General features: G+C 39.2%; 1 protein-coding gene across 2 annotated transcripts in view; it reads right to left on the reverse strand.

Annotated features, from left to right (window-relative positions):
- Positions 1-16,361, reverse strand: part of FOCAD (focadhesin) — a 323,158-nt gene that overhangs the window by 203,929 nt on the left and 102,868 nt on the right. For both annotated transcript variants that reach the window (XM_055131110.1, XM_055131118.1), the window contains exons 8-10: positions 14,750-14,956; positions 11,336-11,423; positions 5,204-5,406 (exon numbers count right to left, since the gene is read on the reverse strand). In XM_055131110.1, the coding sequence (XP_054987085.1) occupies positions 5,204-5,406; positions 11,336-11,423; positions 14,750-14,956 (498 nt within the window). The remainder of the gene's footprint in view (positions 1-5,203; positions 5,407-11,335; positions 11,424-14,749; positions 14,957-16,361) is intronic.

Here is a 16,361-nt window from a genome sequence, read left to right on the forward strand (position 1 = left end):
ATTAGTCAGAATGAGAAGGACAGTTAAGAATGATCTCTCTTACAAGCAGGATATGAAAAAGCAAAATAGGGAATAACAAATTCCCCAAGGCAACAGAGGTGAGAATTTGTCTTTAGTAGGAAGCTTATCCCAAGGAGGGAGGGATGGGGAAGGGACATTGGAACAATGGTGGAGGGAAGCAGACCCCTGGATGGAGGGTGTGGTGCTGGCAAAGCTCACATATGAAACCCTAGCAATAGCTGTTTACAAATCATGATGCCCAAAATTGAAACTGAAAATGAAACAAGTAAGAGGTCTACATTAGGGGAATTATGTCTCAATTTTAAAAATAAGAGAGCAGATAGTTAAGTGATAGCACAGCCGATAGGACTCCAACCTTGCAAGCAGTTGACACTGATTCAATTCCTAGCACCCCAAAAGGTCCCTGCCAGGAGTGATCCCTGACTGCAGAGCCAAGAGTAAGCCCTGAGTATGCCAGGTGGGACCCCCAAAACTTCAAGATAAATAAATAAAGCAGGAAGAAATCGTAAAAATTAATATAAGTCAATACCAGGTGGCTATAAAATATCTAGTCATTAGAAGTTGAGAATATTTATTTTAAAACACTTTAAATAAAAATATTCAGGGTCCGTAAGTATGGACAGACTAATAGGATGTGTATGTCTAAAGAGGTGTAAAAAAACATGAAAATACAGGTTTTCACTAATTAAAAAAATTAAAGTCATCAATAAGTGACTGAAGCTGGTTTAACATAAGTGGGGCTGGGCTTGATAAGGGGTGATGATTTGGAAACACAAACTTGAAAACCTTTAAGAGTAGGATAGTTTCTAATAGAAATTTAATCACCCATCAGAACAGAAGCAGAAATCGAACTGAAGAAGGTCTTTATGAGAATACCTTATGAAAAATCTGGTCAACAGGTAAGAGACTGGGAAGAGATTTATTATCACCAAAGGCAATCCACAAAACCCTCAGAAGACAAAGATAGAAGAGAGTTAAAAATGTATCTTATTTCCTTTCAGATATAAGTAATATAGAAACAATACAAATATTTATTCTTGTTTTCATTCACAAGAGAAACTGTGCTTCTGAATATTTATTCTAGTCATAAATCAAACATTAAGTTAGTCACCAATCTAAAAAATAAAATAAATCTTCAGTTTCATTTATGTAGTTTTTAAGTAAAATAAATTTATATAAAAATTTATATATAATAAATTTTATAAACTTATAAAATTTATATTAGCACTGCACTGTAGTACTATCATCCGGTTGTTCATTGATTTGCTTGAGCAGACACCAGTAATGTCTCCATTGTGAGACTTGTTACTGTTTTTGGCATATTGAATATGCCACATATCTAGCTTGCCAGGCTCTGCCGTGCGGGCAGGATACTCTCGGTAGCTTGAGCAGTACAGAGGAATCAAACCCAGGTTGGCCATGTGCAAGGCAAACACCCTACCCACTACGCTATCATTCCAGTCCATAAAATTTATATAAAATAAATCTTCAGTTTAATTTATGTACATTTATGTAATAGAGTTAGGGTGATCTGCAATAAACACTATTTATGATTTAAAGGAACAGAACCAGGGCTGGAGAGATAGCACAGTGGGTAGGGCGTTTGCCTTGCACGCGGCCGATCCGGGTTCAAATCCCAGCATCCCATATGGTCCCCTGAGCACGGCCAGGGGTAATTCCTGAGTTCAGAGCCAGGAGTAACCCCTGTGCATCGCCAGATGTGACCCAAAAAGCAAAAAATAATAATAATAATAATAATAATAATAATAAATAAATAAATAAATAAATAAATAAAAGAACAGAACCTCTACTCCCACTCAGAATTCAATCATTGTTGAATAGGGGCAAACAAAGTGGGAAGGTAAAAGTCCACTTTTTTTTTCCAGAAAATTTGCATAAAAGGTCTTTTAGTAAACAGATGGTAAAATGATCCTTTGTATCCTTATCAAAAGCACACAGTCTTTGAACAATACCAAATATTCATGTCTGGTAAATAATGGATCAGTATTGGAGATGCAAGATAAAGAAATAGAGAACAGCATAGCTTATAAATGGGTGTAAAAAAATAAGTGCACACTCAACTTTATAACTAGCTAAAATATTTTTTAATCTTCTCATCTATGATAAGCTAAAACAGATAAACGTGAAATATCTAGAGTGGGAAATACAAAAATGTTGCACTTGTGCTACAGTTTAAAAATGAATGTTTTAGGAAATAGAGCTAAAGTATGAAAAGGGCTAAGAAACTTCCTCTCACTAAGCTCACAGCATATAAAAACAGAAGGAACAAATATGTAACCCGTACATTAAGACAATACATAATTGAGTTATGTTAAAAAGTACTTGGGATTCAAAGAAGATAATAACGAGTTCTCAGGGAGTGCTGAGAAAAATTTAGTTGGGATTGGAAAAATGAAGAGATCAAGCAAAGTAGACAAAAGAGTATTATGTGCAAAAGCAAAGACTCGGGCAAAGACCTAGAGAGTTTGGAACAGGCTGAATTTATAGGTATGTTTGGAATATTGAGTCCTGGGCAGGTGCAAAAGAAAAGTCTATAGTAAATGGCTTAAATTTTTTTAAAAGCTGATCAAATATCCATTCAAAGCCTCAATAAAGCTGCCCAGCACCGTCAGGAGGATGTTTTTAGTTTAATAGTATTTCTTCCTCTTCCCCTTCACCAGCTGCTGAAGAGAAAATCCAGCCATACAGTAGATGAACAAGATTCACAGACACCTGAGCAAATAGTAATCTGAGCATTTATGTAGTAGAGTTCGGGTGATCTGCAATAAACACTCTTTGTGATTTAAAGGAACAGAACCCCCACTCCCACTCAGAATTCAAACACTGTTGAACAGGGGCAAACGAAGTGGGAAGGTAAAAGTCCACTTTTTTTTTCTCAGAACATTCTGGAAACACTTTGTATTCCTTTTAGGACAGATAAAAAAATGGCCCTCTCTTATTGCCAATCAATGACCTACTTTGAGTTTTAGTACAAAAATTTAAATTGGGGCTAGGCTATGGAGATGGCTCACAGGGTTGAAGCACATACTCTGCATTGTGTGTGAACTTACAGGTCAAAATATCCAAACAATTGAAATTTGGAAGTCTATAGTATACATTTAGTTTTTCTATAAGTAAGCTTCAGCTGGAGCAATAGCACAGTGGGTAGGGCATTTGCCTTGCACGTGGCCGACCTGTGTTCGATTCCTCCATCCTTCTCAGAGAGCCCAGCAAGCCACCAAGAGTATCCCGCCCGCAAGGCAGAGCCTGGCAAGCTGCCTCTGGCGTATTCGATATGCCAAAAATAGTAACAACAAGTCTCACAATGGAGACATTACTGGTGCCCACTTGAGCAAATTGACGAACAACCGGACGACTGTGCTACAGTGCTAAGCTTCTGCTGCATGTACTAAGAATAATGCTAGCGTTTCTGCTATTAGAATATTTAAAAATGTATGATTAGAAATATAAATCTCTGCTTTTAAAACTGAAATACTATGGCTCTTACATTGATGCAATTTTTCTCCTGATGGAGAATTTTATGCTTTGCCAATTTTATCTACATTAATCCTCCTTTAACCTGCATGAAAGCAGTAGTGGGGGAACTAGAAAGATAGGACAGGGAGTTAAGACACTTGACTTGCAAGCAGCCAATGCTAGTTAATCTGTAGCAACACATATGGTACCCTGAGCACTGGCAGAAGTGACTGAGCACAGAGCCAGGAGTAAGCCCTAAGCATTGCTGGGTGTGTCCCAAATATAAACAAATAAAATATAGTAGTTGCAAAGTAACATAATGTACCTAAGATGAAACTCAAAATACAAAATGAGAAAGAATCTGGTAATTGTAGACCTTGGATCCTGCCACTCACCAGACATTGACAATGCTTTCACATTACTGTAACAGGAACAACGAGACGAACAAAGGTAAGTGGGATGTGTCTAGCAGAAGAATAGAAGCAGTTCCGATCGTAGACCACAGAGCAGGCGCATACATCGGATACATCAAGAGAATTCTGACAGGGATTCTGATATCAGCTGCCATATTCAAAAAAATGAACACTTGGTTCTTACAGATCCCAGATCTTCCAAACATTAGAAAGAATTTCCCAGTTTAGCAGTGTCCCCTCATGGCAAAGCCTAGCAAGTTACCCATGGGGTATTCGATATGCCAAAAACAGTAACAACAAGACTCCAGATGGAGACGTTACTGGTGCCCACTTGAGCAAATTGATGAACAATGGGATGACAGTGTTACAGTGCTATAGTAGTGTCACAGTTGTAAAAATATGCTAGTATTAAACAGTAGGACATAAAAATATGGCTCCATAGTCAACTATGTTAAAGAAACAGATTTAGGAAAAGGATGTCATTATTTGCAAGGTACTTCCAGACCAATAATTATCAATGCATTTTGGAAACTCAAAACAAACAAAATTTACACAACATTTCCAAAATTAGTTTCCCAATAAGGAACTATTAGGAATAGTGTATAGTGCAGACAGATCATATAGTTCAAGGATAGAAGTTAAAACATGTTCACACTGCAGTACTTTTCACAATAGCCAAAATCTGGAAACAACCCAAGTGCTTGAGAACAGATGATTGGATAAGGAAACTATGGAACACAGACACAATGGAATACTACTCTACCCTAAGAAAAAATGGAATCATGAAATTCACTGCCATGTGGATGGAACTAGAGAACTTGTATCATCCTGAGTAGAGCTAGTCAGATGGAGAGGAACAGACACAAAATGACTTCTCTCATCATTATATAAAGAATCACAATAGGGGAATAACAAATGTCCAGAGACAACAAAAACAGAACTTGTCTTTAGTAGGAAGCTTAGCACAGGGAGGGCCACTGGGTCAATGGTGAAGGGAAGTTGACACATGGGTGGAGGGTGTGGTGATGGAATATTTCACGAATGAAACAATACTAAGAACAGTTTGCAAAGCACGGGGCCTAAAATAAAATTTCAAAAAATAATTAATTAAAAATTAAAAGAATAAATAAGCTTATAATCATACGATGCAACACTAGTCATCAACCAAAAGAAATAAATTATTTTACATTTCAACAACCAAAATAGATACTCTTACTTCCCAGAGAAGTATCTGCTAGGACACAAGTCCCACATCTCTGCTTTACTCCTACTGAAAAGAAGCAATTAATTACCCTCTGGTGGTCGTCCCCATTGCACTGCTGCTGTACCAGTTCCAAAAGGTTTAGCGCCAACTGCTGCCTAGAAGGACCATCTTCATCCATGGATATGCAGTCTTCCAAAGCTGTAGAAGATAGGATCTGTAGAACTGGCATCACGAGGAGCAAGGATGACTTTGGAATCTTCTGACCCTCAGCAAAGGAGAGGAGCTTCAAAGCTGTCCAAGAAAACAACAATTCACGTTTTTAAAAATTACTACCACTGTCACACAAAATACTTTTTGCTTATGAATGGAGTGCCAAAAATGTTTAATTGCCCTTTATAGTTGGGTTGGACATGTTAGTAGCCATATCCTTACAGGAAGAATGAAAAAGTTATTATTTTAAAACTTTAAATAACACCTTTAAAGAAAATATATATCAAAATTGTACACATCAACTTTTCTAGTTGAATTTATTAAAAAAGTGCTAATAGATAATAAATTAAAAGTTAAAAGTGTTTAACTTTTGGGAGCAGAAAGCTATCACAAGGCAAAGGAGCTTGCCTTAAATGTGGCTGACCCTGATTTGCCTGGTAACACAAATGAGACATTACCAGGGGTCACTCCTGAGCACAGAGCCAAGAATACCCCTAAATATACCAGGTATGCGCCAAAAAGACAAAAATAAATAAAAATAAATGTTCTAAAGACTTCAACTATTCTTTAATACAGCCTGTCAAGTCCAGCTTCTAGCTCTCAACAGAGTCAAAACGATCAAAATTCCTTTTTTTTTTTTTTACCCAGCAATGCTCAGGGGTTACTCCCAACATTGAGTAACCCCTGATTACTCCTGGATTACTCCTGGCAGTGCTTGGGGGACTATATGGGATGCCAAGGATCGAACCCAGGTCAGCTGCATTGCAAGGTAAATGCACTACCCTCTATACTGTCATTGTGCCCCCATAAGATCAAAATTCTAACCAGTGAATAATAAGCATCCTTTACAAATCCAGCTGCAAATGGCATTAGAAACTGCATAAACAAACACAGTGATACAGAGCTGTCCTTCACTGGTAAGGCCTATGAAGCAGATCAGAATAGTTTCAATGTCCATAGCCAGAGTAACAACTGAACCCATTTTTATAGAGGCTGGGGAAACAGATAAGGAGTAAAGCTCATGCCTTGCATGCAAGAAGTCCTGGGTTCAATCCCCAATTAAAACAAAAATAATTTTTGCTTGGAGGTCCCTCCTAATGGTGCTCAAGGAAACATGTGGTAGGAGGTATTAAGCCTGGACCTGCTACATACAAAGCATATGCTCCAACCCCTGGAGCTATCTCACCACATACATCCCAGAAGCATAGACACAAATAATTTTTTAACATGAAAACTCAACTTGCACATCTGAAACATATACAAATGTATAACTTAACAGTAAGTACAGTTTCCGCTAGGCTGTTATGACAGTAAGTTAAGGTATATCGTTTTGTCATAATTATTAAAGATTTGCTAACAGGCCTGATTCATGGACCGCAATACTAATCAAAGTAATTCATTGATCTCCCCACTCTACAAAAAAATTTCAATAACTACGTGAAACTGTGTGAAATTTCAGTTGGTTGCCAATATTTTATGTCACTTAGAAGTCAAATCTGAACATAATGTCAAACATACAAGCACTGTTACTTAAGCAAAATTAATTTGTATTTTTGGACTACATATTAGTCTTAATCCATAACTTTCCTTGAAATATGAAAATCTATTGTTTGTTTTTCAAATAAATGGGCCAGAGCAATTGTACAGCCAGTAAGATGTCTATTTTGCATGCACCTGGCACGGGTTCGATCCCTGGCACCCCAGATGGTCCCCCAGCCCCATCAGGAGTGAAACCTGAACACAAAGCTAGGAGGCAGCCTTGAGTATCACTAGGCATGACTCCCCTGCAAAAAAAATTTTAAGTACGATATATTTATGTATTTTATTTTATACATTCTCACATATGATTTTTACAACTCGCAACTTATAATCATGGTGAATATTGATAACTAAGCGGCGTAACACTGCATTAATGCTGTGCATTTAAAAAAATGGAATAAGTATTTTCTTGTATTATTCTTGAAAACTCTTCCCCAAAACAGTAAATAGTTCTTCCTAACCTTCAATTTGACATACTCGCTTAATATTTTTCAATAAGGCTTATTACATGTAAGTAAGATAACATCAAATCAAAGACAGTGATTGGCAAAAGAAAAAGTCAATGATACATATTATAAAAGTGCTGAAACGGTGCACCCTCTAGTATTGTTTTAGAGAGCCACAATAAAGGAGTCCAACTTCAGAATTGTAAATATTATTATTCTAGGGCTCTGGAATTTTCCTCAAAATTCAAAAAACTTGTCAAAAAACAAGTAAAATTCACTTATATGAAATGTCCAGAGAAAAACAACTCTCTAGCAAAGAGACTAGTATTGGGTTTACAAGGGGGATAAAGGAGCCAAGAAGATAATTCAAAGGACTAAAGTGCATGTGTTACATGATAAAAACTAGGTCCTGAGTTAGATCCTTGGCACAGGGCAACCTCTTAGTACTTCAAGATCCTCCTAAAACCTCTACAAATGACCCCCAAATACAAATCCAAGAGTGCCACTTGAGCTCTTGTCCAACAAAAAGTACTTTAAAATCATAATAAAATTATAATAATTTTATGATACTAATTATCAGTTTGCTATACAACCATGAATAAACTGACATGCCTTTTCAATTTACTTGGATGTCATTCCTATACAGTTTCACTTGTATCACTTGTATCACTTGACATCGCGTTGTTAATCGATTTGCTTGTGTGGGCACTAATAACGTCTCCATTCATCCCTGTCTTGTCCTAGTGTAGCCCAATGGAATCTGCTCGCTCCAGGAACACGAACAGCCTCAAACCATTCGTTCAGGGTCTTGACGAAGAAGTCTGACCATCTTATAGGTGGGCGGCCAGGTGTTCTTTTGACGTCCCGTGGAATGCAGTCGGTAACAGCTCTAGTTCAGGGGTGGTCTCCAAATCGCATTACGTGTCAGGCCCATGTGATTTCAACACCTTGGCAAACAAAACAGTGTCGCTGATTCTCGATCATAGACGGAGGTCAGAACTCCGGATTCCTTCTCTCACTTGAGTGAAACATGATATTCCAACCATAGCTCTTTCGAATCCTCTTTGGGATACCCAAATAGCGTTCTCATCCTGTTTTTGTAGGGCCCAAGTCTCTGAGGCATATGTTAGTGCAGGAAGAATGGTGGAGTCAAAAAGATGTGCCTGGAGCAAGAGGTTCTTCGTCCTCTTAACTTCTTTGAGGCTCTTGAAAACATTCCACGCCATCTCTTCCTCCTGCGCAGCTCAGGTGCCAGGTCGTTCGTCATGTTGCGTTCTCGACCTAGGTACACATAACTGCTGCATTTGGAGATGGTCATTCTATTGAGAGCAAATGGAACATCAGAAACACAGTCTGTTTCTCATGAACATTGTCTTCACGAGATTCAGCTGCAGTATGGAGTTTCCACACTCAGTCAAAGTCCGCCAGCATTCATGCCCCTTGTCTAATGTTTGATGTTATTAGAAGACTATCATCAGTGAAGTGGAGGTGGTATAGTTGCCGACAGTCTATCTTCACTCCCATTTCTTCTGATTCCAGTCATCGCATGACGTTCTCGGGGGTGGCACTGAAGAGTTTCGATGAAATGGGAATGCCCTGCCAAGCCCCTGTCTTAACATCGATGATCATTTCCTTGTAGAATGGTGAGATCCTGGTGGTGAATCCATAATACAGCTCATGGAGGATCCTGATGGACTGAGTTTGAATGCCCTGTTTGACTAGAGCTTTGATGACTGCTTCAGTCTCAACAGAATCAAAGGCCTTCTTTAAATCAATGAACGTTAGACAGAGCGGCATCTTGAACTCTCGCGAAACCTCAATGAACTTGGTCACCGTGTGGATACAGTCGACCTTGCTGAATCCTTTTCAGAACCCAGTTTGCTCGCATGGTTGTCCTTCATCTACTGTTCAGCCAATCCTATTCAGGATGACTCGAGTGAATAACTTGTAGATGACGGACAACATGCCGATTGGGCGATAGTTGCCGATGTCGTGGATGTCTCCCTTCTTGTACAACAGAATGCTCCTGTTGGTTTTCCACTGGGATGGAACCTTGCATTCAGACAGGTAGCGTGTGAAGAGCAGAGCCAGTGTACTAACGAGTACTGGAAGCAGAGTCTTTAGGTGTTCGAGTCTGACCTTATCTGTACTGGGTGCTGTACACTTCATTACCAATAAAATGGCATGTCGGACTTTGGAAGGGAGAACACTCGAAACGACATATCCATGCTGTGGAATTTTGTATGTGGGCAGGTGGACATGGCTATCGAAGAGATCCGAGTAGAAGTCGAGGATAACCCTCTCCATTGCCCTTCTGGAAGATATGATAGGTCCATTAGGACATTGGAGGGCAGTCATCTTGGTCTTATAGTTGGTGAAGGACAGGTGGACGTTGCGAATACTTTTCCCAGCATCTGCTGCATCATTCAACACTGCTGCTCTTCTCTCTTTGAGGTCTTCCTTTATCGCTTCTCTGCACAGCTTTGCGAGCTCAGCTGTTAGCTTGTGGTTACCTGAGATTTGCGCCAAACCACGTTGAGGAATGAGCTCGAGAGTTTCCGAAGACAGGCGTCGTTTTGTGGCTTTCTCTCTCTCAGCGTTCCTCACACAATCATGGAGGTGCTGAACCAATTGTATTCCTTGTCGATGTTGTCAACCACAGTATCTTCCCATATTGCCGCAACAGTGCCAAAGAGCTCCCAGTTGGTGGTCATTCTGGGAGTTCTCTTCTTAAACTTTGCAGCCCTTTCTCCCCGCTCTGTAAAGTAGAATTCCGCATGAAGGAGATGGTAGTCTGATCCCGTTTGGAATTTTGGGACAACAGCAATATCAGTCAGGCAAAACTCTCGATTGAATATGATGTGGTCAATTTCATTGTGGAACTGTCCACCAGGAGACTCCCATATCCAATATTTAGATTCGGCATTCTGGAACTGCGAGTTACCATGGATGGTCTTCGTTGACATGATGAACTCAGACAGTCTCTCACCCTGATCGTTCCATTCTAGGCCATGGGTCCCAATGTGGAGATCTTCAGGTGACCTTCTCGGTCCTATCTTGGCATTAAAATCACCGACAATGACCTCGTAGAATGTGTGGTCTTCTTTATAGAACTTCTCCAGCCCTATGTAGAACTTCTCAATTTCTTCATCGTAATTGAATGTTGGTGTATAGACGATGATGATAGGAGGAACTCCCAGCAATGAGCCACATCTATTCAAACATAAGCGTCCGATTCAGGTTGTTAGGCATTCAAAGGAATCAATGCTTATGGACAAGTTCGTGTTGACAAGGACACCGACATCACTGATGCCTCTACTGTCGCATGTTTCAAGGAACAGTTAGATGGTTCACCGCCTCATCATGGCAAGGGGGTGGCAGCGGTACCAACCAGCAAAGAGCAAACCAAAATGCCAATGGCACAGCAGAGCCTGTCAAGCTACTCATGGTGTATTCGGTATGCCAAAAAGAGTAACAAAAATAGGCCTCATTCCCCTGACCCTGGAAGAGCCCCCAGTATGGCAGCGTTAAGAAGGACGAGCAAGGAGAGACTGCTAAAATCTCAGGGTCAAACTAGGCTGCCAAAATGAAGAATGACTAAAATGACTGTCTGCACTTCTAACGCACATACACTTTCATCAGAAGCATCCATCGAGGATCTGATGGTGCAAGTGCAGAAGATCAAGTACGACGTCACTGGATTGACCAAGAGGAGAAGGCATCAGTCACATCACTCCATTTCGACACTGGAGAAGAACTGTTTCTATACAGTTTAAATTATGAAATTATAATATCCTAATACAACCCATTAAATTAAATTAAATTAAATTATAGTAGGTGCAAACTGTCACAAAGGAAGACCATATTGGACAATAGGAAAATTTCAACGTGACAATTATTAATTCTAGAGCAGAAATTCAAAACATACAGAACTTTATAAGGTAGCATAACATACATAGTTCAAATAACTACTGCCAATATTCATTCTGTCTGTATATTTGCTCAGCGAGTGTACTTTAATTTACCTAGACTTAAGATTGGTTTCTGCTGGCTTGCTGGAGATTGCAGAAGTAGTAAGGCTATTCCAATTAGGACCAGTTCAACAGGAAAATCCTTAAAAAAAAAAAAAAAGCTGTTAAACAAATTCCCAGTACCAAAGTTTCAATAAGCGATCACAGACGAATATACCCAACAAGAAATATTATAAAACTATTTAGTGGCTGCAATAGCCATTATAAAACAAATTCAAAATCTTTTCATGGCTGGTTAAAAAGTAACAGAATTCAAAACCTTCTAATGACTGGTTAAAAAGTAAGATTTTTGAGGCCAGATATATGGTACAGGGGTTAAAGTACTTTTGCCTTGAATGGAGTCAACCCTGGTTCAATTCCTGGTACCACATGGTCCCCCAGCCATGTGTACTTCTGAGTGTAGAGCTAGAGGTCTCTACTGCTGGGGTAACCCGGGTAAACCCTGGCAATAATGGGTCTTATGCAACCCCACAGCCCTGGGCTGGCTGATTTGACTGAGAATCACTCTTTGGGCCTCTGAACCTCCTGAGCACCATTTAGGAGATTCCTCCCTCCACACACACAAAAAAAATTAATAATAATGGATCAAGTCTTCAAGTCAGTCCATTTTTAAAAACTATCTAAAATACTTAATTGCAGAATATTGCACTTTGAAAAATAATTCAATTGTCTACTTATTGTACATAGGCATGATTCATTTATATAGCTTACATAATGAATTACACTAAACAAAAATTTTAATAAATTATAATAAAAGAACATTAGCACTCAGGGAGGCAGAGATTATTTTCAAATTACAGTAATTTATTAAGCATATTTAAATGTAGCAAAGCAATTACCACAGAAACTTAAAATCATTAACTTTATCAAGTGTGTAAATTAAATGAAAAGGAAAAAGGGACAAGAACATTAAACTCTAATAAATAAAGTGCAAGTGACATTACATGCTATTTGAAGCTTTTGAGTAAAGAAAACGTTAATGTTTTATGGAATTAAAGAAGAAAGGTTCTGCGCACTTTGCCAATATTACTTAATTCTGAATTTTTGCAGAAATGCCTGCAGAGTAGAAACATCTATAAATCATTGAGAAAAGGTAAGGGGGAAAAAAGCAAAAAGGAAATGTGAGACATTTCCAGGAAGAAATATTTGAGAGTAAATAACTTGAGAGTAAACAACTTAGTTTGACACACTTAGGACTTATTATCTTGGAGGTGCTATCCATTCTAGCATAAATTAATAAATCTTTAATAAGTATTTCTACATTTCAGTAGAAACACTTGAAAAGTTAGTTAGATTAATTGAGCTGCAAAGTCTTTCATAAACTGTTTAGTTATATACTTTTAATAATCAATAGGAAAAAAATTGAGTTCTGAGAGTTTTGTGAATGAGTACTTATGATTTCTCATGACTTTGGGGCCTAATGGGTAAAATTAATGCTCTTATCAAAAGAAACCAGTTTCTTTCCCTCTGGTGTTCCCATTCACCATGAGGAGAAACAATGAGAAAAATCCACAAAACAAGAAGAGAATCCTCATTAAGAACCCAAAGACTAAATCTTGGACTTCCCAGTTTCTAGAAATCTAAGAATAAATTTGTTAAGTTAACCCATGTGATATTTTTTTTTATTGCATCCCTAGCACTCCTTGCTTGATGTTCTTGCTTCATGGCCTTACCCCAAACACTCCTCTTCTTCCCCAGTGAAATCATCTTTTTTTTTTTTTTTTTTTTTTTTTGCTTTTTGGGTCACACCCAAACAGAGGTTACTCCTGGCTCTACACTCAGGAATTACTCCTGGTGGTGCTCGGGGGACCATATGGGATGCTGGGAATTGAACACCGGTCAGCCATGTGAAGGCAAACACCCTACTTGCTTGCTCCAGCCCCATGAAATGACCTTCTACTCACAAAAATATGAAATGAAAAAAAAAAATGAAATGACCCCTCTGATGAAAGTGCTTAGTTCTGGACCAGAGACCAAATATATGAATAAGATGCTTGACTTGTACGTGGCTAGCCCACTTTGATCCCTGACACAGCATAAGGTTCCCCAAGCACTATCAATATACCAAACTAGGTACTGTATCACTGTATCACTGTCATCCTGTTGCTCATGGATTTGCTCGAGCGGGCACCAGTAACATCTCCATTGTGAGACTTGTTGTTACTGTTTTTGGCATATCAAATACACCACAGGTAGCTTGCCAGGCTCTGCCATGCGGGCGTATTACTCCCGGTAGCTTGCCGGGCTCTCCGAGGGGACAGAGGAAGAACTGAACCCGGGTCGGCCATGTGCAAGGCAAACACACTACTCACTGTGCTATTGCTCCAGTCCAACTAGGTACTAAGCACCAAAAACTCGGTACTAAGCACCAAAAACAGTATTCAATAACAATTATCAATGTTAACAGTATTCAATTAACAATGATCTCATCTATGTAGTGTGGAAGTTATTCAACATAATCTTGTTTTTTAAGCAGGCCACTTTTGTCCTCTGTAGTGTGGAAGTTATTCAACATAATCTTGTTTTTTAAGCAGGCCACTTTTGTCCTCTCTGTTTCTGCTTAATGTTTCTCCATGCTTCAAATACTTCTCTCTCTAGTGAAAAGCCCAGGCACGTGTTTTTCCCACAACTGGAATGTTCTTCCCAGCTTCTGATTTGTATCAGGCAAATTCCACAGCAGATTCCCTCAAAATTCAGTGCATGCCCTACTTCCCATAACTTGTGCTCCTGTTACACTTTAAATATACTTCCATGAAAGCTAAAACGGACCTTATTTTACTACAAGAATTATACTACAGTTATTTATTTGAATATCTATAAATTCCTTGAGGACACAAAATATATATGTTCATTTATGCATTCTACATAGTAATTATTCAATACCTATAGCCAAGTGAGTAAATTTTTCAATGTCAAAGGGTTGAACCTTAAATGATACTTCAAAGAGCAGTTATTGATTCACTTTATTATAAATGATAATAGTAGTAATCACTTATTACAGGACAGTGTCACTGTCCTGTCACTGTCATCCCCTTGCTCATCAATTTGCTCGAGAGGGCACCAGTAATGTCTCTCATTGTGAGAATTATTGTTACTATTTTTGGCATATCAAATACACCACGTGTAGCTTGCCAGGCTCTGCTGTGTGGGCACAATACTCTCGGTGGCTTGCCGGGCTCTCTGAGAGGGGCGGAGGAATCAAATACGGGTTGGCCGCATGCAAGGCGAATGCCCTACCACTGTGCTATCATTCCAGCCCATCGCTTATTAGTAGTAAGATCTAATGATACTAGGTTAAAAGCTTAGACAATTTAAAAAAAAAAAAAGAAAGAAAACCATTGAAAACCATCCACTCATTAAAGATAAAATTTCTTACAGTGAAAGACTAAAATTTCTTCCAGTTCTTACCTCCTTCAGGAATTCAACACTGTGCTCTAAAAGACGAATTAAAGATGAGCATTCCCCAGTCATCTTTAAGCTGACTTCACAAACACACAGGACCTGAAGGGTCAGTTGGGTCAGCTGAAGTTGCCAGAAAACAGGATGACGCAGCAGGCTTAAATATACTTCTTCAATAAACAGCATCGCTTCTGTTGTCTGTACCAAATCTTTTAGCTGTTTTAAAAAGTTGAAATATGACATTAAAATAATACACAAACCAAGATAATTTTGAGCTATGGAAGAAGCTTTAACAATAAGATATATTTCTCAAACCTACAAAAAACTTAAGATAAAGAAATGCACAAAACTCAAAAAGGGTTAGACTATACAAATCTGCCTTCTTTTTTTCATTGACTATAATTAACCTACTATTGTTACTGCTGTCGGGCACTTTTCTTTTTTTTCTTTTTGCTGTTTGATTATTCTTTTAACATATCTGAGTGCAGTTCTTCCCTCTCCCCCAAGGCCCACACCATGGACCATTCCTGTATTGCAGGATGACATTACTTTGTCCTCTCCCCCCTTGCCATGAGAAGCTTGTCCCAGTTTTTCCCAGAGTTTAGGCTTACCCCAGTCTCACCCATCAAGGTGTTCCCAAATCTCTCCCATCCCTTTGTTTAGCTGTAATCACTTCTCTATGCTCTCTTCCCTAAAAAGAGTTAATCAGCTTCTCCCTCTAATCTGACTCTGCTAATTTGTAAGGTCAAACCTTCCTAGGATACCGAACTTATAAGTTAATATTGCCTTTCTCCTCTCCTTGTGCCTTTTGAATAATTTACTTTAAAGCAATGTCCTTTTTGTATAGACATGAGAAGACAATATTATGCTTTTGTAACTTGGGACTTAATTGGCTTCGAATATTATTCATTCCCAGGCATCTGCTTTCTCCACTTAAGCCTCAGTTGCCCTCAGTTCCTAGCATCCCAAAAGCAGGGTCCTGACGAGGAACGGGACGGATCCAGGGCAAGCGGTGAGTTATGTGCTACCCTGGCATCGAGATGGACCTGGCCAAAGTGCCTAATTCTTAACGGTAAGTTAAGAGCTTGATCATAGACAAATGCTGTCATGATCCAAGAGTAATGATGAGACTAGGACCCTGCTAGGGATAGGAAAGACTGATCTGGCCTGAGCACTGTAGTCTGAGATTGAGATGGCCCCAGTAAGACATTTCTTATTGTGTCCATACAAAATGATTAATATTATGAATTCTTATATGTTTGCTGGATGAGGAGAGGAGAAACACACTCATGGGACTCCACCCTTGGGTGGATCCTCCTGCTGAAAGAGAGTCAATCCTAGGAGAAACATCCCCTGAGGGAAAGGAACCTTACCCTATTGATTGTAACCACACCGCACCTACGTGTACGCCCCAACCCCCTCATGCTGGGGGGATTTAACTAGCCTGTCAGAGTGGGTTGGGAGGCCAGATCCACAGATCCAGAGAGAGATCGGGAGCCAGGAGAGAAGCAGAGAGAGAGAATGAAATAAACTGATCGATCAGCCAGTTTGGCCTTCTTCCTTCCGTAGCCTGCCCTTGACCGACAGCACATACAGCAGTTCCAGAGCACCAAACAAGGGC

This window comes from Sorex araneus, chromosome 1, assembly GCF_027595985.1.
Source record: "Sorex araneus isolate mSorAra2 chromosome 1, mSorAra2.pri, whole genome shotgun sequence".
NCBI classification, from domain to species: Eukaryota; Metazoa; Chordata; class Mammalia; order Eulipotyphla; family Soricidae; genus Sorex; species Sorex araneus.